The following is a 27,910-nucleotide window of genomic DNA, read 5'->3' on the forward strand; positions in this document are numbered from 1 at the left end:
AAAGGTCTTTTGGATTTGATTTTGCCGTTGCAATTGCAAGGCGTGTGTACTCTTTAGATAATCATTGACACAGCACAAAATCTGTAAGTAAAATTGTACGCGTTTTATAAGGTCTGACAACATTTGGGACACCGTGTGATATCTCCCATGAGTTGTATAGCTAAGCAGTAAACAATACACAGCAGCTCCTTCAGTGTTGTGCCAGGCTCTGATGAGCTGTATTGTGTTTGCTTTTCCAGAGAGGGGCAGGAGATTATCTCAGGTCACTTAAATGGGCATGTGTTCAGCACATGCTAAGATTAACAGTACATTAAAAGTCATCAGGTTAAACAGAGCATTCTGCGTGCCAATTGCACCCATTCATGCACACCTGTACGTACACACACACACACACACACACACACACACAGACAGACACACACCTATGAGGCAAAATACAGACAATTCTATTAGACAATTCTGAATGCACCAATATCTGTATCTGTCATAGTTGGCCGATTTTGTAAATGAGAGCTGTATCTACAGTATGCCATAGTAGTTGGCACATTTTGTAGCCGATGCACAATGAAGGCCCTCCAGAGAAAGTAAATGCTGAGGGTGACTTAAGGTGAGAGGCAGTCAGCATCTCACACATCTGCCCTTGTCCGCTACTTTTATACTACAGTCTGTTTTGTCAAGAACAACATCTGTTCAGCAAATCTCTACACAGTAGAAGACGTATCCTCCTGAAACAGTGCAGCTATTTCAGGCATGACTGCCTCACAAGTCAACAAAGCCCCCTTGTTATTGCTATTAACCCCAGTGGACAGGTTAGGAAAAGATAAAGAAGTGTCAGTCTACACAAGCTTGGATAAAGACAGAGTGCTATTTAAAATGGAGGCCACTGTTAGCTAGTACATACTGTAATTGAGTAAGGAATCGGTAATAAAGTCATAATGAAGCAAAACAACAGAGGTCTGACATTACTGTAGCTCAGAAGACTCCCAAAGCTTCAGAGTGGCATAGGCCTACAGAAATACTGTCTACTGCAATATGTTCAGCAATTTAATTTGATAAACAGAACCTGCTAAAGGTTTTAGAACCCTTAAAAGAGTTCAGTAGCTATAATTAAAGTTAACTCTTATAGGCACCTGAAATGACCCTGAACTGATACCATCATTGTGATGTTCAGCTATGAACTTTGTTGTATCTTTCAAGTAGGCCAGACTGATGTGACTATACCATTCTGAGGATGAGATAGTATGTGAAAATGCAAAAGCTAGGGCTACATTTTTTCTTCCAAATGTTATTCAACATCAGAGCAATGGCATGGAAAGCGGAAATTTCACCAATGAGATTTGAAGAGACTTGAGAGACTTTCCACACAAAGGTCTGCTATTATGGTCCTTCAAACGAAAACACTCTTCAGCGTGTGCATATAAAATGCCCCCTGTTGATATCTTCCTAAGGAAGGATGAAATTGAACGTATTTGGCATTTAAACTGGGATGTTTGAGTTAGGCAACTAGCTAAATGACACTGTTACATTAACCATCATAAGAGCTAATTTGACAGAGATGCCAGAAAATTCCTACCTTTGTTCATTTAGAATGACTTCATATAGAAACATTTAGAGCAGAAACTACTGCAACCGTTATTACTACATGAGCTTAAAGACGCTGTTTGTGACTCTTGTTGAAGTATGCTGATATTGGAGCTCAAAAGCCTGTTAAGATACACCCTCATGTCTGTGCTGCTGAAGCTACATGTTGGTTGGTAGGATTTGTTAAAGAATAGGGTCTGAACCACTCTGCTTCTCATTTGTCTGGACTGGATGAGAGACTATTTGAAGTAAGAGACAACAGCTTAATCAAATATGAGAAATGGAATTCAGGTTCAAGGCGGTATTGCCCTAGTAGTATTAATAGTATTATTACATTTACTTTATCAGATAAAAAACATGACCTCTCTGGGACTGCTTTCATCATATGTGATTTCTGTGATATCCCCTTTGGTATTACAAAGCTGTCTCTCTGTCTTTCCATTCTCTTTCTCTCCTTCTCACACACACACACACACACACACACACACACACACACACACACACACACACACACACACACACACACACATACACACACACACACACACACAGAGGGAAAGAGAGACAGTTTCTCACACACACATATGCATGCATGAAGAGAGAGGTAGAGAGAGAGAGTTTCTTACACACACACACTCACATACATACATAAAGAGAGAGACAGTTTGCGTAGACACAGAATTGCTGTGAGTAGTTGCTGGACTAGCAGACAGAGGGAGCTATAGGATGTATAATGAGCACAGGGATGTGATGAGCCAATGAGAACGCAGGCTTTGATGTGATAGGCTCTCCCCAAGCAGAATGAGCTCTCCTCTGCTCGCCCATATCCATCGACAGCTCTCTTGTCTGCCCTGTTTCCTCAGTGTCTCTCATCTGGATTTGCCATTCTGTTATTTGGATTTATTCCTTTGCAGAAGACAACATCTAAAGCAAATGTTGAAATACCCTTGAAAAAAACCCCAATTGGGTAAAGCTGGCAGCGTTGAATTAGCTCAGCGTGCGGTGGTGGAGAGGAAGGCAAGCGGCGCGCTGTGAGCCATGGAGCACCAGGAGAACTGTGCGCTGCTCTGAAGCGCTGGACTGGAACCTGCTCGGGAGAGAGGAGGAAAAGGATTCCGAGGATTGGCACAGAGAGCTCGGAGGAGGCTGCTCCTTTTTTGAAGACAGGCTTGGGATAAAAGGATATTGGACCTCTCACGGAGGAAATCTTCGAATGAGGTGCCTTTGCCGTGCCTAGCGTCTGCTTCTCAGCATTATTCATGCTCTTCTCATAGATGTGGGAATAGGATGGCCATAAGATGTTGAGGCACCTCTGTCAAAAGGGGGTTCCGTATAGCCATTGTTCTTTCACCAATGCAAGTTTCAGTTTGTGTGGATTTCAGTGTGCTATTACTGAGGTAGGACAAGATGGTGCCGGCAATGCCATAATTGTCTGTGAGCGTGATGGACATTGCAAAATCAGTTCTTTTTTTCATATGTAAATGTCTGTGTTGTTAGTGTTTGTGGTTTTTTTTCTAAGGGTTTGAGCCATATTCATGCTTTCCACTCTCACAGAAATGCTTTCTCCTTGAGAGATCGGGTTTATTCAAGGTGCCCCTATTTTGCATGTTATTGAAAAAAGAGTTGTTGCCCTGCAGTGCAGGCCAAGGTTTTAATTTCATTTGATGCCATGAAGACGAGTGAGTGAGATGTGGATTTGCTGCTGTCGGAAGACAGTGACTATTGGAACTGTGATGAGATGAGTTGATCTCAAATCAGTTGTCAAGGACAGAGAGGGGGCATTCCAAGCTGTCCTTTAAGTTAGTTTGTATTCCTGACAATCTTCCCAGTTTAATAGCCTTTTCAGCCTCAGGTATTTTGTCAGTTCATTTTGCAGTGACTTACAGATACACTGGAATGAGTGAGTATTTTGCATGGATGCAATACTGTTCAGATGATAAGCATCATGTTACATTTTCATTTTGTTGAAATGTGGAACGTTTATTTAACACATCCAGTTCATAGTAACATCTTGCAGTGACTGGAAGCCTGTTGTTATCTGCTGTATGAACGGTTGACATTGGTTAGATGAATAATTTGTTAAAATTATTATTATTATTGTTGTTTGAACAGATTAATGACTTAGTTGATTGTGTGAAGTGAAATCCAATATTATTGAAAAGGCACCACTTGTCAGGGCACACAGACTCAGGAAACAAGGTTATGATCAATCAAGTTGTTTTAATTTTCAAACATGAACCAAGGCAGGAGAAATAAACAAGGTCTTGGAAGTTAACGCTCAGAAGATCATCAGAATAAGAAGGCAGTCCAAACTTGTAAGAGTGTATCGTCCAACAGAAAGATTTCCAATAGAAAATGTCCAACATAAAAGTTCTACAACCTGGGACGTAGCAGGCACTTCGCGAAACAAGGAGCAGAGCTTCAGGAACAAGGAGCAGTCCATGTGCTGGAGTAAGGTTCTCCGTTGAAGAGGCCAGACGGAGAGAGCAGGGTGACAGGGGTTTAAATGGGCAGCAGGAGATTGGTTACAGGTGCTGGGGAGTAGTAGAGGGGATTGGCTGCAGGTGCTGGGGAGTAGTAGAGAGGAGATTGGATTATTGGGAAAGTGGATAGGATGATTGGGCAATTAGTAGACAGGGGAATTAGATTGGGAGATCGTTGGAGCAGAGTGACGAGGAGTAGAGACTGATGGAGAACCTGGTGGCGTCGTGACATTACCCCCCCCTTCAGGAGCCGCTTCCAGGGACGAGGTGACACGGCGTCGCGGTCGGCCACGGCTGCGGGGGGCTGGTCGACCGGGATGGGTGCGATGGAAGTCAGCAAGGAGGTCTGGGTCCAGGATGTCAGATCGGCGCACCCAGGATTGGTCCTCTGGACCGTAGCCCTCCCAGTCGACCAGGTATTCCAGCCGACCTCTGCGACGCCGAGAGTCTAGGATGTCGTGGATGGCATAGACAGGACCCTCGTCCAGGAGAAGCGGCAAAGGGGGATCGACAGCGACACCAGGCTCTGTGGAGGAAGGAGAGAGAGGTGAGTTAAAGGGTTTCAGAAGAGACACATGAAAAGTGGGGTGGATTCGGTAATTAGCAGGGAGCTGGAGCCGATAGGTGACAGGGTTGATCCGGTGAGTTATGGTGAAGGGGCCGATGTATCGAGGGCTGAGTTTTTTGCATGGGAGACGCATTCGGATGTCCCGGGTGGACAGCCACACCTTTTGACCCACTTCATACTCTGGTGCTGAAGATCGTCTCACGTTGGCATGGCGACTATGGCGATTGACAGCCCGCTGAAGATGGTGGTGCGCCTCTCCCCAGACCCTCTCACTTTCCTGATACCAGCGGTCAACGGCAGGGACATCGGAAGATTCTCCTGTCCAGGGGAACAGTGGAGGTTGGTGACCAAGGATGCATTGGAATGGTGTTAGGCCAGTGGAAGGTTGGCGGAGAGAGTTCTGCGCATACTCGGCCCAGGGTAAGAAGTGACTCCAGGTGTCTTGGTGCCGGTGACAGTAGGTTCGAAGATACCGGCCGATCTCCTGAATCTTCCGTTCCGTTTGTCCATTTGTTTGGGGGTGATAGCCTGATGTCAAACTCACGCTTACACCCATCAGACGGAGAAAGGCTCGCCAGAAGCGGGAAATAAATTGGGGCCCTCGGTCCGACACCACATCTTCTGGGATGCCATAATTTCTGAACACGTGAGTGAATATGGCCTCCGCTGTCTCAGCTGCCGTGGGGAGACTCTTGAGTGGAATGAGTTTGCAGGCTTTGGAGAATCTGTCAACCACGACAAGGATGCAGGTATTGTCGTTGGACGGTGGGAGGTCTGTGACAAAGTCGACCCCAAGGTGTGACCAAGGGCGTTGTGGTATCGGTAGAGGAATCAACTTCCCCACAGGGAGGTGACGAGGAGTTTTTGACATTGCGCAGTCTGGGCATCCCGCAACAAGCTTGCGGATTTCCCGAGCCATGCCAGGCCACCAATAGCGATCTTGGAGAAGCGTAAGGTTGGCGTTGGCCCCGGGGTGTCCAGTGCCGGGGTTGCAGTGCGCAGAGGTGAGGAGTTGAGTTCTGAGCTGTCGGGGAACGTAGACAAGACCAGCTGGGGTATTCGGTGGAGCTGGATCAGACTCCCTGGCGGCGGCCATCTGCTCATCCAGGGACCACAGGATGGGACTCAAGATGTACTCATTTGGTAGGATGGGTTCGGGTTGCTCACTGGACTCCTCTGGATGGTGAAGTCTTGATAGTGCATCTGCCCTAGGATTACGTGATCCAGGTCTGTAGCTGATGGTGAAATTGAAGCGAGTGAAAAAGAGGGCCCATCTGGCTTGGCGGGGGTTGAGTCGTTTTGCTTCTTTGAGGTATTGGAGATTCTTGTGATCAGTCAGGACTGAGAATGGGTGTTTCGATCCTTCAAGCCAATGTCTCCACTCCTCCAGGGCTAGCTTGATGGCAAGTAATTCACGATTTCCGATGTCATAATTACGTTCTGCTGGGCTAAGCTTCCTAGAGAAGTAGGCACAAGGATGAAGACGAGGAGGGTTACCTTGGCACTGAGAAAGAACCGCACCAACCCCAGTGGTGGATGCATCCACCTCAACGATGAACTTCCTCTCAGGGTCTGGGTGGCGGAGGATTGGTGCAGATGCAAAGGCCTGTTTCAACTTCTGGAAGGCCTCTGAGGCTTCAGGAGTCCAGGATAGGCTTTTGGGTTTGTTTCGGAGTAGAGAGGTGAGGGGTGCTGTAATCAGACTGAAGCCGTGGATGAAGCGTCTGTAGAAATTTGAGAACCCCAAGAAGCGTTGGAGTCCCTTGACTGTGTGTGGAGCATCCCAGGAGAGGACCGCCTTCACCTTCTGGTCGTCCATGCTGATTCCGTGGTTGCTGATGTCATAGCCCAGGAAGTGAACAGCAGTTTGGTGGAAGAGGGACTTCTCAGCCTTCACGAAGAGCTGAAACTCACGCAACTTCGTCAGGACCAGGGAGACGTGCTTGACATGATCTGTGGGGTTGGATGAGTATATGAGTATATCATCAATGAAAACCATGACGAACAGATTGAGATATTCTCTGAACACTTCATTGATAAACCCCTGGAAAACTGATGGTGCGTTTGACAAACCGTAGGGCATCACCAGGTATTCATAGTGACCGGTGGGAGTGACGAAAGCAGTCTTCCATTCGTCACCTTGGCGAATACGGACTAGATTGTAGGCACTTCTCAGATCCAATTTGGAGAATATCTTGGCATCACGCAGTTGCTCAAGAGCTGCCGGAACAAGTGGAAGAGGATATCTGAACTTCACTGTGATATTATTGAGTGCACGGTAATCAATGCAGGGTCTAAGTCCACCATCCTTCTTAGCCACGAAGAAGAAGGAAGAAGCCACTGGCGATTTAGATGGGCGTATGTATCCCAATTGTAATGCTTCTTCAATGTAGTTCTTCATTGCCTCTTGCTCAGGGACGGAGAGTGGGTAGACCTTTCCTCGCGGTAGGGGCTGACCAGGTTCCAGGTCGATTGCGCAGTCCCAGGGTCGGTGTGGAGGAAGGTGAGATGCACGGCGCGGACAGAACACATCACTGAATGAGGAGTACTCAGGTGGGACAACTACTGGACGACTCTGCTCTGGACTTTCAATGGTGGTGGCATTGAGTGACAACACTGGAGACTGAGTACTGGGGCGAGGAAGTTTTGGGAAACAGTTGGAATGGCATTTCTTTCCCCATTGAAGTATTTCTCCAGTGGACCAGGAGATCACAGGTGCATGTTGGATAAGCCAGGGGCGTCCTAGAATTAGATCGACTGTGGAATCTTCAAGGATATAAAAGGTAACTTTCTCCACATGTAGACATCCAACACGCAGCACTAGGTCATTTGCGTGATATTGGACCCGCTTGCGGGCTAAGGGCTTACCCACTATTGAGTGGACGTCGAGGGGGGCAGTGCAGCGGGTCCTCTGGAGCTGGAGACGCTGGACAAGGGACCCGGAAATGAAGTTCCCGGCTGACCCTGAATCAAGGAGAGCAAAGACTGGGTAGGTGGACATAGCATTGGACAGAGCAACTTCAATGAGTAATGGTTTGTAATGCACAAGTGGAGTACTCACGATACCGACCATGGGTCGTGGTGGCCGTGTGGGGCATCTAGTGATGAAGTGGCTAGAAGACCCACAGTACAGACATAGATTTTGGGTCATGCGCCGCCGGCGCTCTGCTGGGGTGAGCCGCAGAGAATCTACTTGCATAGGTTCGGTCCCAGCAGCTGCATTTCCATCATCGACTTGGGGAACAGAGGCTGAAGTGGGATGGCGGAGGTCCTTGAAACAGCACTCTCGGCGATTGGCTACTCGAATGGCGAGCTGAATGAATCTTTCCAGACCGATGGCATCATCATATGAGGACAGCTGGAGACGGAGAGAGGGTTCCAACCCTTGTCTGAAAACGGTGAGTAGTGCAGGTTCGTTCCACCCACTGATGGCAGCCAAGGTTCGGAATTGGATTGCGTACTCAGAGACAGACTTCTTGCCCTGCCTCAGGGCATGTAATTTGGCTTGGGTGGAGGAATCACCTTCAGGTAGGTCAAAGACTTCTTTGAAATGAGCCACAAAGTTGTCCACCGATGCTGTTGTGGGGCCATTTTGTCTCCAGATGCTTTCAGCCCATTGCAAGGCACGCCCCGAGAGCAGAGAGATGATATAGGCTACTCGTGATCGGTCTGTAGGGAATCGGTGTGGCTGCATTTCCCAGGCCAATGAGCATTGCAACAAGAATCCCTTGCATGCCTCCGGGGTTCCAGAATATGGTGATGGATTCACCACTGCGTTTGCTGGAATCATTGCTGGGGGAGCCACTGGAGCTGGGGCTGCTGCTGGTGCTGGGGTGGCCGCTGCTACGGTTGCAGAGTTGGAAAGGGTCTGACGTGCATTGTCCACCATTCCTTGGAAGGGATCCACATGGTCAGCTCTTAATGGTTGAGGCTCCATTGCCTGGTCTGGCCTTCTGTCAGGGCACACAGACTCAGGAAACAAGGTTATGATCAATCAAGTTGTTTTAATTTTCAAACATGAACCAAGGCAGGAGAAATAAACAAGGTCTTGGAAGTTAACGCTCAGAAGATCATCAGAATAAGAAGGCAGTCCAAACTTGTAAGAGTGTATCGTCCAACAGAAAGATTTCCAATAGAAAATGTCCAACATAAAAGTTCTACAACCTGGGACGTAGCAGGCACTTCGCGAAACAAGGAGCAGAGCTTCAGGAACAAGGAGCAGTCCATGTGCTGGAGTAAGGTTCTCCGTTGAAGAGGCCAGACGGAGAGAGCAGGGTGACAGGGGTTTAAATGGGCAGCAGGAGATTGGTTACAGGTGCTGGGGAGTAGTAGAGGGGATTGGCTGCAGGTGCTGGGGAGTAGTAGAGAGGAGATTGGATTATTGGGAAAGTGGATAGGATGATTGGGCAATTAGTAGACAGGGGAATTAGATTGGGAGATCGTTGGAGCAGAGTGACGAGGAGTAGAGACTGATGGAGAACCTGGTGGCGTCGTGACACCACTGCATCATTTGTTTGATTAAGTTTAACATATTCACTACTCTCCATTATAAAGTATACATTTTACTGATGTTTAATATTTTAGAAATCCCAGCAACTAGCACTTAGGGCCTTATTCTAATGGCTCAAGCTATTGCAGAAGCAGCACAAGCCCTCTTAAGCGCTGTGTCATTGAGCGGGTCAAGGAGAGCTGCTATTTTTGAGCACACATGGGTTGAATGAGGTGAAATCAAATTGTAGACTTAGGTGATGAAATTGTGTCAAAGCTAGTTTTTTAGGAAATTCCCAACCTGAGAATAGGTGTGCTGTTGAAGGCTCCATTAATAAATTGTTATGAGAATGGAATTACCAAATGTTACAGAATTTAAGCAAAACTGTCTTAATGGACAAAGATATAGCAAAGATCCTTCATTACTCCGCTTTAACCCTCTCTGGATATAGTATATAACATAAAGAATGGAGATAATGGTAACAATACTCATTTCACATGTGATATTTGAACCAATTAATGTAAGCCATCTTAGGTCTAAGACAGCAGCACCTATCAACACAGTGTTTAGAAGTTCTTTGGAGTTTAGACATAGTTCAGTTTTTCTCTTATGCTGCCTTCATGTGTTCCTCCATGGAAGGTCCATGTTTCGTAGTTGAGAAGTCGTTCTGTCGACTTTGGTGTGTTCATGTGTTTTTGAGTCGGGATGAGGAAACTGTATTGCTCAGAGTGTGTAAACACTATGACGAGTACTGTTTCCAGTGTTTGCATGTCATGCAGATGCCAGTGACAAAACTGGAATAGGCCTATTTGAAGAGTTCACATAAAAACGTTGGAAAAACGTTTTCAACTCATGATTATGACTTTGTTTGAGCATTCATGTCTTTGGAATTCATATTTACAATATTTACAAGAGGACTTGAAGGCTGCATAATCTGCAGGATAATGCTCAACTTGTGACTGCGCATAATGTTGACCAAGTGGTGGAGAAACAAGAATAAGATTATGTTTAATAGGTAAAGCCTCAGTCTATGAACTGCTGAACTGACTCAGATATCACAGTGACTTGGGTATCACAGTGAGAGATGCAACTGATTGTGTGAACAACTTAATAGTGATGAAAATGATAACCCTTCCTTTTACAGTCATCAAAATACTAAATAGTATAATATAGTTCATTATACTGTATATAATTTGGTAATTGCAACATAACATGAATGACCTCTGTGTATGAAATGTGCTATATAAATAAACTTGACTTAACGTGACTTGAAGGCAAATAGAGAGAAACTATTCCTGATATACTAAGAAACACCTCAACTATTACCATTACACTATAGTGCATTATTGGGTAATTGCTACAGGTTGTACGTAGATGGATACAGAGAAACTACAGCAGAAATACAAAAACACATTTGACCTTTTAGTCTATTATCTATCAACTCTACTAAGAACTATTTAGTTGTGAGCATTTCAGGCTGGTAATGACTCATGATAGAATTGTGTTCTTTCCATGAAAGTAGGCAAGTCATTCAGAGAAACACCTCCTGTATTACCCATCAATTCCAGTTACATGAATTGTAGTTATCCAGAATTTATGTCCGTGACAGCCTAGACTTTTACCATGTATGTTCTGCAACATTATCAAGTTAAACACGACATTTTTACTGAATAAGTAAGATGAAACTGCTCTGTAAAAGGAGGCCTTATTTGTTTTCTTAGTGCAGGCTCTTACCATTTCATGGCCTACCATTTCTGACAGTTTGTGTTCTCTTTTATATTCAGTCATAAAAGCAATGTGTCATCCTAATGTAGCATCAGCCACCTCCTCTGCCACAGCACTTAAGCCCTGATACATGCACTGTGAAAGGAGCCCATAGTGTGTCAGGAAGGAGCACTGTACTCTTGTGAAATGCAGCTCGACCTTGAGCTATCTCATTCTTCGTCTGTGGGAATCATCGCAGCTAAAATAGTTGCTTGTTTTAATCAGGGAGACAGTTTTAGTTCACAGCCATTGTCTGTATGTAATGTTGCCCTGTATTCTTTTTCAGGAGGTGTTGTAGACAAGGATCTCCGTCACTATCTAAACCTTCGCTTCCAAAAGGGTTCTGTGGACCACGAACTTCAACAGATCATCCGAGACAACCTCTACCTCCGCACTGTGCCCTGTAAGTGCCATTTTTTTTGATCCTGCGGAATGTCATTTCATTTTTAGTCTAGTGTGCCAGTTCACCAATCCATCAGAATAATTGTTTTGCAGGGCAGCAGAGCTTAAGAATGGAGAACTTTTAGCTGAAAAAATAGATGTTGAGCTCGGTGACAAAAAAGTCTAAGCTACCAGGGATTAAGGACCTAAAACCTGTATGCACACATTCATATTATGTGGCCATACATTGATTATTGAAATCAATTGGCCATAAATTGTTGGCTATACATTGATTATTGAAATTGACTTCTAATTTGACTTTATTAAACAAGAATACCATGTGCTTTGCACTGAGAAATAATGAGATATTGTTTATTTCATTTTATTATATTTTAATGCACATTTTGCTGGTACAGTTTGATTAACCTCAACCCTAAAGAGTAAAGGTGAATGTCAACTGAATGACCATGTATTTCTACCAATGTAAGGCACATCAGCACAGAATGATCCAATTAGATAATAAATACATGGGTGGTATCAATGTTATCTGTGCTCATAAATGGGTCCCATTCACCTCCAGCACATCAGAGCTTGTCCTTATGTCAGGGGAGCGGATGCGACAGCAAGCAGAGTATTTATAGGCTGCATATGTCATCCATCACCTGAATGGGGGAGAGTGCTCTGCTGCTGACCTTGGCAATCTTAAGCTCAAGTTATTTATTGGGGGAGAAATGGTGACTGCGCTGCGATCTGGTGCACCCCTCAGCCCATTTTTGGCACAATGACACGTGCGACTGACATCCAATGAGATGAATGTATTCACAGTTGCACAGTGACGTAATAGCGCATTCTTGACTCACACTGTTTCAATGAAAATTATTTATTTTTATTGGCTAATTAGAGGTTGGTATTGTCAGTGAAGCTGGATCAGCATTTTAAGCGTTTTATATTATGAATTGGGTCATACTCGGTAATTATGTAAGGATCATGACTCAACGTTTCTTGCTTTATTCGTGTTGTTATTGTCAGCCTGTACTAAAAGCACATTTCATTTTTTAAATTTAGCATTTGATTTATAGCATTGCTACAAGCTACAGAAATGCTCCATCTCGTCCTGTGTATGACTGAAATTGCTCCTCAATTATACAGTTTCTTAGACTTAACCTTGTACCACTTTCGGTCGGTCTTTGGTAGAAGCAACTGCTCTGCTTGCTATTCCTGGGTTCTGCTTGATATTCCCATACATTCCCTCTATTTGACTGTTAATGTGTTTCTTTTCTTTCATCTGTGCTCCGCTAAGCTGCCTCCACGCCTCTGTTAGCATCTAGTAGGTGTCCTCTGGGTTGGATGGCTAACCTTAAGTCAGTCCCTCGGTTGCACAGTCAGTGAGCTCCACGCCTGGGGTTTCCATAGAAACCAGCATCTCCTCTCCAGGCCTGCTTCCCGTTGCCCCCTCCCCCTCTATCACATAAAGCGCAAACACATCACAATTACCCAGCGACCGGATTAAAATGAGTCCTTTGATTTAGATGCAGTCCCCACTATTGCCGGTGAGCATTATTACATTACTGAGGCGGCGTTTTGTGTGTGTGTGGGGTGGAGTTATGGTGTGTGTACAGGGAACACCTACAACACCTCTGTGTGTCTAGCAGCTGTGGAGAGATGCACACAGCAGCCGTGAGAGCCGTGCTGAGGGCTGAGTGGGCACAAGCAGGTCATTTGCCACTCCTCTCTCCTCTCTCCTCTCTCCTCACTCCTCACTCCTCTCTCCTCTCTCCTCTCTCCTCACTCCTCACTCCTCTCTCCTCACTCCTCACTCCTCACTCCTCACTCCTCACTCCTCTCTCCTCTCTCCTCACTCCTCTCTCCTCACTCCTCTCTCCTCTCTCCTCTCTCCTCACTCCTCACTCCTCACTCCTCACTCCTCACTCTTCACTCCCCACTCCTCACTCCTCACTCCCCACTCCTCACTCCTCACTCCTCACTCCTCACTCCTCACTCCTCACTCCTCACTCCTCACTCCTCACTCCTCTCTCCTCACTCCTCACTCCTCACTCCTCTCTCCTCACTGCTCTCTCCTCACTCCCCACTCCTCACTCCTCACTCCTCTCTCCTCACTCCTCTCTCCTCACTCCTCACTCCTCACTCCTCTCTCCTCACTGCTCTCTCCTCACTCCCCACTCCTCACTCCTCACTCCTCACTGCTCACTCCTCACTCCTCTCTCCTCACTCCTCACTGCTCACTCCTCACTCCTCACTCCTCTCTCCTCACTCCTCACTCCTCACTCCTCTCTCCTCACTCCTCACTGCTCACTCCTCACTCCTCTCTCCTCACTCCTCACTCCCCACTCCTCACTCCTCACTCCTCACTCCTCACTCCTCACTGCTCACTCCTCACTGCTGCATCTGCACCGCCTCAGCTCCTCTAGCAGTGACTTAACACAGCGGCTAATGTGTGCTCACTGGGTTCCTTATGCGTAACGCTATGCCAACATTTGTTGTGTAACTGAATTCCTGTCTTGTGTACATAATGCATCACCTTCATACAGCTCCATCTCTCCCCAGTGTAGTGGAGCTCCTCAATGTAAAAGTCCTTGTTGACCTAAATTTGAGCTGCATCTCCCATGCAAAGGCGCCACTGTGATTTTCTATAATGTAAGTACCGCGTAATAATGGGATTATTACACAGAAATAGGCATGCTTGCGTTATTTGTCATTTATTTCTGAATAGGAATGGTAGTTCTGATATTAGGACCCTCAGGTTCCCTACAGATAAAAGCAAGACCATTTGGACATCACGGCAGAATCATCAAATTATACAGAAATAATCCGTTGGAATGACCTTCATGATGTTCAGACACCTGACTTCCTCTTATTGCTCAGATTCAACAAGCTGCTGAAGGGATTGTGTCTTTCTTAATGCTATCAAAGAGGATATGCATATTCATATGAACACACGAGTGTGCTGACATTCTGCCCAGCTCTATTTATAGCAGATGAAATATTGCCTGTCTTTAGTGCCATATTCCTTCACATCTGCAATCCGTGTTGTTTTCCCCGATGTCTTTATTCCGCTGGTGTTGGCCAATGGCCACTCTGTAGCCTGGTATGTGCGCATATCAGATGCAGGCATGTGCTTGTTTTCAACACGCCAGTGACTCTGAGAGCGCTCGTCCGTCCTCCGCTGGTCGGCTTTGTTGTCCACTTGTGCGGCAACTCAAGGAGATTGTGGCTGTTCCGCCACAGCTGTGGCGCGCTGCATGGGAGTGAGGTTACTGTGACTGTGCAAAGTCAGGCTTTCCTCGGGCCCTGGGCTGTGCGCCTGTCACGTCGCGTCCGTCAGGAGCAGGAGCACACATCAAGACGAATTAGCATGCACCGCCAGTCCAACAGGCTGTCGGGGGAAAGAGACAGACAAGCCGCACTAGCTGCTCTGCCCGCTCTGCCCGCTCTGCCCGCGCCCGTGCCCAGCGGCATCATGCAAACAACAGTTGAAGGCTGGCACTAGTGTTTTTGTGTTTAGTTGCAAACTGCTGTATTCCCCGTGTTCAAATTGAACTAAACACTCCCTCTCTGCCATGCTTTTCTGCTCTGACCTCTATGTACACCCTGAACCGCTGGTTTTTTAGATAGTACATAGCAGGATGTTCTTTATTGTGTTTGATGTGAGTTGAGGGGCCGCAAACATTGTCAGTAGGGAATTCGGATGCTTTTACTGTGTGAAATGAAGCATGGGGTATTGAGTGACCACACTGTTGGATCAGGTACTTGCAAAGCCAACACATGTCCAAGGGGGGCTGGAGATGCTGGACACAGGCACATTCACTGAGCAGCAGGACAGGACACACAGTAGCAGAGATGGTTTAATAGGAGACAAGATGGGATTAGTCATATCGCTTCTCAGACATACGTCACAAAACACTATTCTGACTTGATCTTAGTATGAAGAATTCTCATTTACTTGCATGAGATGGAACTGTAACTTGTCACACAAAATGATTTGTTTTTGTTGTGGATTTGACCAGATGCTGTCATGATTTACTATGCTAATTGGTCAAATATGCCTCTCGTGGCCAGACCTTACAGCCGTTCTGCTTTTCCACCCAAAGATTGGAATCTCCCTTTTCAGAGGATCTCTGACTGTGCGTCTTAAAAATATTCATGTTATGGATAATGTGCTGGTCTTCCATCTGTAGAGCACTGATCGAGTCAAGATAGTAAAGGTTGCATTTTCATTTATGTCTGGATATATTCCAGAAGAAACCAGATGTGCAAAACTAGTCTAATGCATCATAAACCTACTGTACTGTATAGTGCAATATAAAGGAAACCTTTAGATTTGACATCAGGTCAGTAGGTTAGAGCTGCCGCTAGCCTGTTGTCCTGCAAATAGTCTCTGCTTTTGCCATTGCTTTTAAGTTTCTTGGTATTTTGCATTATGTTAATGGTATAGTGGAGGTATGGTAGATTCTGAGCAGTACACAACAATATCTCATATTTACTTGATGCTCTTTACTTTGTTTGTTGAGGTGTTAGTGTACACTAGAACCCATGATCTTCCTAAGAATATTTATCCCCATTTCTGATAGAACCGTGCTGATCAGGCCATGTGGATAGAGATCATCAACACTAGTACATCTCAGATGGCCTCCCATAACAGGAGCTATTTACTGTAAAAGCCATACTTTCATTCATTCATTTCATTCATACATTCACACATGCCTCCTAAGTTGGCTGATGTGGTTTGATTGACTCGGCGTGTGCTCATGGAGCTTGTGTTGCTTTTGCTCTGCTGTCCCACTGGCTGCTCAAGTGAACTCTGGCATGATGGAGTCCTTCTGCAGCACTGGATTAGCATTTTGCTCATTTAGGCTATAGATAAGCGTTCTAACGTCACAACGTTCAAAATGGAATGCACAAAACCACCAGGCACAGGTGGCGTAGTGGAGGATTATTCTGAACACTCTTACATATAGAGACTAGGTATAGGTTTCAGGAAAAGTCTGGCAAAAAACCCCCCACATTTTCTTGTAGGCTGCTTAACTAACCATTCAGTTGATTCTGTTGATTAGCTTCTGAGGAAGCTAAAGCATTCTGAGTATTCTGAGCTCATAACTGTAGTCAGGGTTTGGGCATGCACGCACGCACGCACGCACGCACGCACGCACGCACGCACACACAGAATTATACCCTAGATGATGAGCTTTTTTTTTACTGTATCTCTTTCAATTATGTATCACCTCCAACTGTTAAATACGATTCATGTCACTAACGGTTTACAGTAAAACAGGCTCCAAATCATAGTTGAAGCATGTCATAGCAATAGCATGATGCAGAAAAACTGACTTGGTAGATCGGACAGTTCAAATACAACCTGTCGAGAAACAATGGAGCCACCTGCCGAAACAAATACATTCTCTGGCAGTTTTGATCAAAGACATACAGTATAACCTACCTTCATTCCGAAAGCAGTTTCAACACTGGAGAAAACACTGAGTAAAATGGACAGCAGTTCACCAAACCAATCCCTATTTTTGTAGATAAAAATGAGCACATACAGAATGTAATCTGTCATGCTACTTTTCACAAACCTCCTCTCATTCTCATGAACGAGATCCCTGGGGTGGTTTTGAGGAAGGGGGAATGTGTTGTGTAAAATCCATTGGAGGAAATATGACTGAGCACTTTGTTGTCTGATATGGTGGGCACACAATGCCCCCGGTTGTCCCTAATCCTGGCCTGGTGCATCCATTCTGCCTTGGTGGCCTATGCCATGTAATTGGCATTGATGACACTGATACGGTTAACTCATAAAGATTTCTGGTGTAACCCATTTGGATGTCATAACTTATACAATGAATATATATTGAGCTGTTTTGCAGGGTATACTAAACAACAATTTCAGATACCCTTGCATGAATTGGGAAAAGCATTGGCAAAATCTAAAATTGGGGTTATGATTGGCACAAGTGGCTAGATGATGTGGATGAGTTGAGCAGGTGTAGAGGATTCTGATTTGAGAAATGAACCAAAGCAAATGAGAAACTGTAATACAGTATTGCCATGTGTTAGCTGCCAACCAAGTGAATAGCGAATTGTGTTTATGCTTCTGCACTTACATTGAAAGTAGTGTTTGTGTGGGGAAACAGGAGGCTTTATATGCGTGAATCACACAGAGATATTTTGTATTGTTGACAGCTGAGTCATGCTGGAATTTTCTTTCACCTCTATGGAGATCACTCGTGTGTTACTCACAACATACTGTACTCAACATTTTCTGTTGGTATTATGATAAAGGCTGAATTATATCATTTTGCTTGAGCTGAACTGTCAAGACACACAATTGCAAAGTAACGCCTTGGATGGGGGGAGGGGGCCTACCCTGCTGGAGACACGACAGTCGTGTTGATTATTCTTTTTATGCTGAGGCGTATTTTGGTGTGTGGCACTGAAATATGTATGATGAGTGTTTGGAAGCTGCCTCCTCGCTACGGCTTGTTATAAGGATAGCATGACTGCCATAGCTTTGATGTGTTTGTTTCAAATCCGCCAGTGTGATGGGCAAGCTGTGTCTAAATTGAACGGATTTAAAACAGTTTATGTCTGTTGTTTTGGCGTGATGAGGCAAATACATTTTATTTAAAAGCAAAAACACATCAATCAGGCTATTGTGCTTATTCATGCATGTCTTGCAGGTGATATGTAAACTCGACAGAGGAGATGTTGTAATGACCAGGTTATGTACACGATTAAGGCAAATTAAGCAAAAGTGCAATCAAAGCCATCTCCCAGACTAACTCAGCACAGACTTTGTAAATTAAATGGGGAGTCATCAGAGACCTTTTGTTCAGATGCCATAGCGTTGTTTTTCTACTGTTTTCAATCTTGGTTGATAACATTTCCCTATGTGACCTGTCCCTGTAGCATATGTTATTAGTATTCTAAGCATGTGCCTGTGGGCTGTGATCAGGTTGTGAAATTACTTTTCTGGTGCGTCTCGCAAATCCACCCATAACCAACAAGCTGCAAGTAAAGCACTGAAATGTGAAGCTACGGTGTTTTATAGTGGTTCATTAAGGAACCATCATGTCTACAAATAACGTTCATATGCTACGCTTCCCTGTCAAAGCAGATGTGTAATATCACCGAGTATTCCTATGTGCATATAGTATATGTGGACTATAGATCAAGATAGAGGCCTCTCTGCCACGTGTGTAGATGTGGCCTGGGTTACCTCTGAAGCAGGGCTATGAACTGATCACTAAGACGCTGCTCTTCTTGGTGTGCGGCTGGCAGGGATGTGCTGGCTTACACTTCAGTGGCTGACAGCATAAAACTCTTTAATAGCCTCTCTATCTGAGAGGACCTACTCTCCCCTCGCCTCTCCCGCCTCTCCTTGTCTCTGCCTTGACGTCACCGTGATCTATGAGCGGCCTCATCCTACAAGACAGCCAGAAATCCTCTCCACAGATTTAGGTGCAGTGTAGCGCCGAGTCCTGTGCAGCTTTTTGCAGAGAAAAAAAATCCTGTCTGAGATTTTTTGCTTCTGTCTTGAATGAACTGAAATTTGGCCAAAGGACTGGAAGAGTGATAATTGGAGACATATGGAATAATCTGCCTTCTGCTTTCTGTCATGTTCTTTAATGAGCTGCGGCCTGTGTTATATTTTTTCATATTTTAATACAAATGACATAACTTAACAATTAAGATTTTAATTAAGACATGTTTTTTTTTAAGTAGCCACAGAATCGCTGGACACAATTGGGATTTTAATTTGCATTTAAAAAACAATTACCTTTCATGTCAAAAAAATAATAATTTGACATCTATATAATCATATTTATATCTCATTAGGGGTTGTACTGATTGTGGATTATTCCTGAAGCAACAATGGTGAAAAAACAAAGCACAGTGTGGAAAACAGTGTTTACAGGGAGATAAGAATCATGTTATGGAAGAAGAAGAAAAAATAGAAACCCCCAAAATGCTGTGAGCGTACTTTGCTGTCAGGCTTGAGCTGTAATAATGCCATGCCTTCATGTAGGAGAGAGTGGCACCATCACCTCCAAACTGGCAGTGTCTGCGCTGGCAGGCTCCGAGGCTGATTACTCCATTTGTGGAGCAGTCATTTTATACAGGCGCCCTAACTGCTTCAAGGTTGGAGTGACCGTAGACTGGGGAGTGTGCAGGCACCCCTGTCCTTGTGTGACACGCTGGGACACTTGCAGTCTAATGAAATCACGTAGCAGCTTCTCAGCCCAGTGCAGCAACACTCTCTCACTCTCTCTGCCACCTTAGCACCTCATTGTCAGCAATCCATTTGATTGCTGGGTTCATGGTGAACAAGCAGAGGTTTGTAAATCATTTGAATTATCTATAGCAATGTATATAATGTATATATTGTACAGTATATCAGCTGCATTTATATGCTTAAATGCTAATGTAGTGAAAGTGAATGATATGATCCTGATGTCTTTGTTCCGCAAGAAAGGTTTGATATGGGTAGTTTGGATAGCTTCATAGCTTCAAAAGTAAGAGGGGTTTGATATGGATAGTTTGGATTATAACTTCATAACAAAGGCTGACAGAGAAAGCAAGAGGAAAAGAGACATTGTTTGATTCATATGACAAAGTAATGAGTGGCGCACAGTGCATAGATCATAAAAATAGTCCCTGGACATGTTGTTAAGTGTGCAACTCACAGGAATTGTTATATATTGTGAGTATATGGCAGGTTTTTGAAGGAGATTCAGACAGATTTGTCTTAAACATGTTGTCTGGGCTTTGTAGTGCAGATGAGCAGGTGATTAAAGGCTCTCGTGGCAGACACAACGATCCCCTCTGTCATAGCTCCAAGGAGAATCAGACAGAAGATGGAAAGAGATCCATTTTACGGGCAGAAATACAAAAGCAGAGAGGTACAGGTGAGACATAACCCCAAACACTACACCTACAACTACAACTAAAGCAGAGATACAGTATGGTAAAATATACCATATCTACATTTGTCAATTTAGCAGATGCTTTTTTCAAGTGTAACTTAGAAAAATAAGTAATAACAAGCTATAATGCAGAGGAGACATTAGATAGCACTTAAAGGGAAACTATGCAGGTTTGCCGTTTTCGCTCGTTTTACGCTTGCAGATTTCTCTGCAGAGCTTCCCCTACAGCTTTAGCGTGTATATTTTACAACACTCCTCATTCGGTCAGTCTGCCTTTTCACGAGCATGATCGCGAGGCTGGAGACTTTCAGTTTGTCCCGTCCCGGTGGCACAAACTTGCATGCGTGGTTTTTCCGCTCAGAGGTGCTAGGGGGAAGCGAGACAGCCGTCATCCAACCCGAAATGAATCAAAGAACCATTCCAATGACTCCGAAGCTGATTAGTTAAGGCAAATTAAGCTAAAAAAAACTTGCATAGTTCACCTTTAATACTACATCCATCAGAACTGTTACCACAGGATGAGAGTGCAGACGTTTTACGTACAGTACTAGTCAAAGTAGAACATGGTACAGTAGAAGATGGAGGTAGAGTTGGGTTGGGTCTTCAACAGCTACTTGGAGATACAGTAGAGAGGGACCCCCCTGCTCTGGTAGCACATGCTAGCTCGTTACACTATCAGCTGAGTGCTAATGAGAATAGTCTGGATTACAGTGTGTAGGTGTGGCAGTGCCAGACAGTGGTCCTTAGAGGAATGGAGCGACTGAGGGGGTAGCCATAGCAGTGGGAGCCAAGCAGTTCCTGGGTATCTGGAGTAGCTCATCTTCAGCACCTTCTATTTGTCAACCTTAAGCAAAAACTATTCTCTGCTTATTGTTATCTAATGTGCTTATACTCATGTGTCTATTATTTCAAATGAAATGCACAGTCAAGTCCTCAAGAGTCTTTTATGTCTGTCTCAGATCGTCTTTGGCAGATTTGTTGCTAGGCTTTACTTAAGCGATGCCAAGAGTGTCTTCCATAGCAGGCATGTTTACTCTTCCTTTGATGCCTGTGTTGGAATAAGAGGTGCATAAGGCCATGATATGAAGGAGGAAATGCTGTGGATTAAAGGTAGGTCTGTTTCACTAATAAAGTATTGGTCAGCTAAATATGCATATATGGAAGGAACACACTGAACAAATGTCTGTAGTAAAAATCATAAGGCTTCCTTTTTTGCCAAGTGTTCATGCCAGCAATAGACTGTTAGAAGACACTCTAAAGAGTTAGTGTAGTCCTGTCTGAAATTCTTCCTTTCTACCAACATTTTACAGCTTGCTTGTCTTTGGTTACAACCTATGCAAATTCTGCCTATTCTTAACACTTTTCTTTTGTTTTATATCGTTTATTCAGCTTTTGTAGCTTTTGTAATCATTGCTTTTACCATCACACTCCTTTTAGCTGAAGCCTTGTTGGCCTTGATAAGAATCTGAGTAAATCCTAAAATCAGACTCAGTTGTTTGTTGTGAAGCATGTGTTTTATCAGCATATGTCTACAGATGGATTTCCCTCTGACTGGGTTCAATAGGGTCATAGCAAGGTCACAGTATATAGCAAAGATCCTGGAGCGTTTTTGGTATGTAGTGTATGGAGTCATATGTTTGAGCATGAGTCATTCATTTTTATTTGTTATAACTGTCAATGAGTAGAGGAATTACGTACATCACTAATTTTGTGAACTAATGTTGCAATGCTTGGAAACCTTTCACCACAGCAGAATTTGAAACCTGGTCTACAGTATAACTGTGAGAGCAAAATCAAAATCTAAAGCTTTTCTAATCGCGTGATCCCCTGCGGAGAGAGATGAGCACAGGTGAAAGAGACGCAGATTCTGGACGGATCTGTCCCCTTAAGCAGATCAGAAATAATCTTCCGCTTGTGTGTCTGTGCACAGGTGTGTGCGTGTGCACAAGAGTGTGTGATTTTGTATGCATTCGTGTGTGTATGTGTGTGAATGTGAGTGTGTGTATGTCCATGTGTGCTCAGCCAGAGTCTTTCCTTTTGTAATCAGATTTATTTCTAGCTCCATTTAATCAAACCACCTTGTTGTATCACAGCAGATTTGATGGTGTGTGTGTGGGGGGGGGGGGGGCAAATCTAATGACTGTACATTTTTCAATGCTTACTAGACTTTGTGCTTGCATTCACTAGATCAAATATTTTATGTACACATACATACTGTTTTGTGTACACACACACACACACACACTCACACACACATAGACACACACACAAACACACACACACACACACACGCACGCACCCAAGCATATCTGCTAGAGCTTTTGACATTGTACTACTGCTGTCGTTGCCCATTCAACAGGCCTGTGTGTCCCTCCAGCCTGCCTCTCCTGCAGTCCCCTCTGTCCTGGAGCCTGACTGGAGGCGAGGTCCTGACACGCCCCCATGAGGAGGCCTCACTATGAGCCTGCGCTGACTGCTGAGGGGGCCAGTGGAGCAGCAGTAATGGCCGCTCCATGTCTCTGTGCTGGGGCCCCGCCACCCTCTAGTCCTCCCAGGGCCCTAGCGCCAGTGGGGGGGGGGGCCTGCAGAGTGTGCTGAACCTTGTGGAGAGCTCATGTCTGTATTCTGAGATGTTTTTTTTCTCCCCGGTAAATCGCATTATCAGAAAAAGAGATAACAGCTTTCATCTTGAGGGATGAATCATCTTTTTATGCCATGTTCTTCCTGGGTGAGTACAGTATAGAATGAAGAAGCTAAATTTAGTCACTGTCAGATGGATTATGTATTAGCCTTTGACACTGATGATCTGTGAATAGAATGAAGTCTCGGGTTTGAAACCATTCTCTTTTGGGTTTACACTCAGAGTTGGAGGATACTTTGGGTATTTGCCAACCATATGTAAGACTGCAGCTGGAAGTCACCGTGATGTTGATAGATGATAGATGAACCAGTCATTGAGAGGAGCTGTTTCATAGTTCTTTGTTTCCCCTGTAGCTTTTGAATCGGTTGCAGTAGATGTTGTTGGGTTGTTTGAATCACTGAAGAGATACAAGACTCAGCTGGGTTTGCATCCAACCAGAGTACAGCAATGCCTGTTACATTAATGACTGGTTATGGAAATGGAATGATAAAACTAAAACAAATGCACACCTAATCACATGCTGGATAGACACCAAATATGACAGAGAGGCAATCGTATGCAGATATGTGGAGTGATTAAGTTCCCCATTATTCATACAGACAGTGCCTTAACATCAAGATTAATGGACATTAGACATTTGGAGGAGTACATCAGGGTTTTTTGTCAGTAATGCATTTAAATGATGCCACAGCAAAGCCAAGGCTCTGTAACTTAATACCAAAATATGCATGTGCAATGTGTTCTCTTTTTTTTCATTTGTGCATGAAAATGCAAAGTCACATTGTTTCCACGGGTTTTCAATCTGTCATGTATTACATTCTTTTTGTGCTAATACAATAATTCATACCGCAGCGTGCCGTGAATACTTTCTCCATATGATATAATCCAAGCGTGCATTATTGGACTTGCCTTCTGGACTTGCCTCTCTTCATGTTGTTCAGCTCATTTTAAGTGTATGTTCATCTATACTGTTACATTATTCATGTTTGCTCTGCCTGCTAGAGGCCTCACATACACATGCTGTTATTTTTACCTCAGAATCAAAATGGAATTACCTTGTTCAGGTTTCGTTGTGCTACAGGAGACAAGCATCTGATCTGGAATGTTCTGGGTTCCACTGCTTGCCATTTGGGAGCATTTACAGAGGTTTCATATGAGCTAACATAGAACACCTCCACGACATGCCATCCTGGAGCTGGGATGGGATTGGTGTCTGAATTATTCAGCATCTCGGTTGGCACCTGGACCTCAATGTGTCACTTGTGCTGAAGTTATAATGAGTTAATCATTTTGAATGACAGTCTTTTGTAAATGTGTGGTGCTGTGTGTTGCATAAACAAGTGAATATATTGAGCTAATACCATATTGTGCCTTTTAAACTCTGCCCCATGTTTAGAATCTGATTCGTAGGCATCCTCATACTCCCCTTACAGACCACATAATCAGCTGGAGCCCGTACATTGGACTATTACAGTATTTTGAGCTCCTTGCAGATTGTACCATGTCATTTATGTACATTTGGCCTTGTATTTGGGGTGTATTTGGCGGTATTTAATTCAGTTGATTAATTAGTCATTCAAAATGCACCCAAAGACTCTTTTGCTTGTATCTAATAACTCATTCTTGTTATTGTTATTGTTATTATTCTGTTGAATTGGATTTATTCTATTGCTAATGCTTTTTATTCATGTCATATGACTTTATTTTCAATTTTCAATGTTTATTGATGCCATTGTAAGTTCTTTTGGACAAAAGTGTATGTTAAGAACTGTAAACATAAACATAATGTTAAAACGATAGTATGCTAATTAACTAATTAACTAAGTAACTAACTAGCTAACCAGCAACTAACCAGCTAGTGCATATTCCAAACAACACACAGCTGACTCCATGAAGCAGTTGATTATGCATTACTCTACCATTATGTTGCAAATCAAATGCTACATTTATTCAGAATGGATGGAATTCCATCACCCCAGCCCATTGAATCACAGCTGAAACAGTTGAAAAGCCTACTGTAGTCCTGTAGTCCCCAGCCCTGTGTGCTGTGGGGGGCTTGTGTGGGCAGGCCTGGTCTAGAGCTGCACAGGGGCAGGAACACACCCTCCCCTCGCCTCCTGTGATTCTCATTTATTTGCTTGAGATTAGATGTACGTTTTCAGCAGAATCTATTTCCTAGAGATGAGATGATGCACACAGAGGAAAGGCTCATGTGAATATGAGTTATTTACCGTGGCACCACTCTCATGCTGAAATATGTCATTTCTTGTCCATCCTTAGAGGAAGAGCAACAGAATTTGCCCTCCGAGAAATTGCATAGAATGGACATGTACTTATGACACATTGCTCGCCTGTTTGCCATGCTGTGTTCTTGCACTCATATAAAAGACGCCATGTAAATGAAAGAGATGTGGACTGTGGAGCATTTTAACTGTGCTCTGCTTGTGATTTTGGAGAAGAGAACTTCTGCTCCAAAACCTCTTGCATGGTGTGATGTTGTCATGGTAATCACATCTGGCTGCGAGTAGTATGGCTGACATCACACCCTGAACTTTGTCATTTTGCACTGTGCGACCTCTGTTATATCTGGAGGCCAGCTCTTGCTACTTTAGCTTGACCTTGAACTTGTAGTCCTGCTGAGTCTGTCTGCTTTTTTGTCTGTTTGTCTATTCAGACGAGAGATTATGATGGTGCCGCAGTGGTCTGTGTGATTCAGAACTCCCTTTTCATTTATTGTTCAGCATTGAAATGATAATGTCATTTAATTTACTGAGTTTAAAAAGGTTACTATGGTTTAAGACTTTCTGTTGTAAAAGCTGCTTGTCAACTAGGTTTTAGAAGAGTTGAGGCCCTGAATGCACAGAGCATGTACAGAGCATTTCTGCCACCCAAGTCTCTAAAACGAAGACTTAAACAAATACTATAAGCAGTCTCATCATTATATTCACCATATTGTTTCCATCTCAGAAATGTATATTTACATTTGGTAAGATATTATCAGAACACAAGGGCTGTTGTTGATTTGCACTGCTTTCTTGAGTCATTTCAGTCATTCTGTCTGTGAGGCATTTTCAGGCATTCAAACAATTCTAGTTTGAATCTAGCCATGACAAAGAGATTCATCACAGTGATTGTGTTCTCAGTGCCGTGCTCCAAGGGGTGCCGTGTCACGCTGCTGAATTCATTCCTGATTTATTGGAGTCTATGGGACTCTGACGAGCTCTTGACTCGTGTCGTTCCAGGTACTACAAGGCAGCCTAAGGAGGGAGAGGTTCCGGGGCTGGACTACAACTTTGTAAGTGTTGACCGGTTTATGGAATTGGAGAAAAGTGGAGCTTTACTTGAAAGTGGAACATATGAAGGTAAGCATCATTTTGCACCATCTTTGTACAAGCCGATATGCAATAAATGTTCTAGACTGATGTTCTCGCCAAATATATTTCACTATACTATATTTCACTAAATTTCACTATTGTATGAAGCGCAATATTTATGTGTAGTGCAGTAAGAGTTTCAGTCGTCTTGTCTTGGATAAAACTGTTAACAATGACATGCCTGAAGTCACTAAATGCTGCATCCTTTTTTCTGTGGCAGTGGAACTGCACTTGGTTTTTGAGCATTGTGTACAATCAGTCATTCTATCTGCTGTTAGGACTATAGTACCTTTTAAATGAAATAGCCTGCATTTTGTAGTCCCACCCAGCTCTTTCTCTGATTCTGGGTCACCCCGTTATGGAAATCGCACTCTCCGTAGATCTCTATGCAGTGTTTCAATGCCTTTTTACTTTGCAGACACATAAAAGAAATCAAAAGCATGAAATTAAGATGAACCTAAATTAAGTGGATTTCCCAAGTGCTGTGAAAGAATCAGACTTTGGCACACCCGAGGAGTCCAAAAAGTATTGAAAAGTTCATTTAAAACCAGTAGACCAAAAGATGATGACAAGAATACATGAAAGTAAAGCGGCGCACGTATAGCAGCCTCAGGAGGCTAGCACAGAGCCTGCTGACCTCTCCCCGTGGCCTGTGCTTGGCCTGCAGATAACTTCTATGGCACGCCCAAGCCGCCGGCCGAGCCCTCTCCCATGCTCTTTAATGTGACGGACCAGCTTCTGCCCGGAGCCCGACCCAGCGCCGAGGGGAAGAGGAAGAGGAACAAGTCCGTCAGCAACATGGAGAAGGAGAGCATCGAGCCGCCCGAGGACGAGGAGGAGGAGAGCCCCGTCGTCAACGGCAACGGCATCGCCATCACCCCAGGTCAGTGGAGAGAGCCCTCTCAGAAATAGACCCCGGGAGCGGCCCACGATGCCATGAATGCTTACTCAGATTAGGCCGTATACTTCTGAGATGCCATTAAGTTGTGATTTCATGTCAACGTTTCCATAAGTAATCCTCAGATCAGGGGTGCGTGAAGTGTGTGCTGTGCGTGCGCAGTCTGCACCGTGCTCTGGTAATTAATTACTGTCAGTGGTGACTAGTTTACGGTCTAATTAACATTTTGTTTTTTTGCACGGCAAACGTAGTGTGCATAGCAAGCAGAAACCTCAATCGCTGCCGTAGACTGCTGATCAAGCCTGTTTATAGACCAAGTTATTTCAGTTGTGCTAAGATTATGTAATTATTTTATTTTTGTGAGGTTTCATTTTAATATGGAAACATATGTGCATGTTTATAGTCTTAGTAAGTTTATTTAAAAGTATTTGAAATGATAGGATTCAGCTAGGACAGTGAGACAGGAAGCGAGTGGGAGGGAGAGATGGGGTGAGACCAGATTGGGGTGAGACCACGGGTCAGATTGGACCCTGCGTCCCAGTAGTCACTTGAGCTGGACTGTGGTAGGGACACTGCAGTCGCTTGTGCCACAGCTCCCTCCTGTTAAGCTTCTCTAAAAGATGACACATCTGTGACTGTCTGCTGTGGGTCTGAGTGGACGCCACTCTCGTCCACTCTCGTCCACTCCCTCCCCCCCGCTTCGCTGCGCTGCTGCAGCTCTGTGTCTGCCGCTCTGATCCCCGTTGTGAGGACAGAGCAGCGGTACAGTCGGAAGGTCAGTCGTGACTC

General features: G+C 44.3%; 1 protein-coding gene across 3 annotated transcripts in view; it reads left to right on the forward strand.

The window, feature by feature from the left end:
* Window positions 1-27,910, forward strand: part of magi2b (membrane associated guanylate kinase, WW and PDZ domain containing 2b) — a 61,920-nt gene that overhangs the window by 4,469 nt on the left and 29,541 nt on the right. For all 3 annotated transcript variants that reach the window (XM_062547395.1, XM_062547398.1, XM_062547396.1), the window contains exons 2-4: window positions 11,172-11,288; window positions 26,092-26,211; window positions 26,891-27,106. In XM_062547395.1, the coding sequence (XP_062403379.1) occupies window positions 11,172-11,288; window positions 26,092-26,211; window positions 26,891-27,106 (453 nt within the window). The remainder of the gene's footprint in view (window positions 1-11,171; window positions 11,289-26,091; window positions 26,212-26,890; window positions 27,107-27,910) is intronic.

This window comes from Sardina pilchardus, chromosome 10 (assembly GCF_963854185.1).
Source record: "Sardina pilchardus chromosome 10, fSarPil1.1, whole genome shotgun sequence".
NCBI lineage: Eukaryota > Metazoa > Chordata > Actinopteri > Clupeiformes > Clupeidae > Sardina > Sardina pilchardus.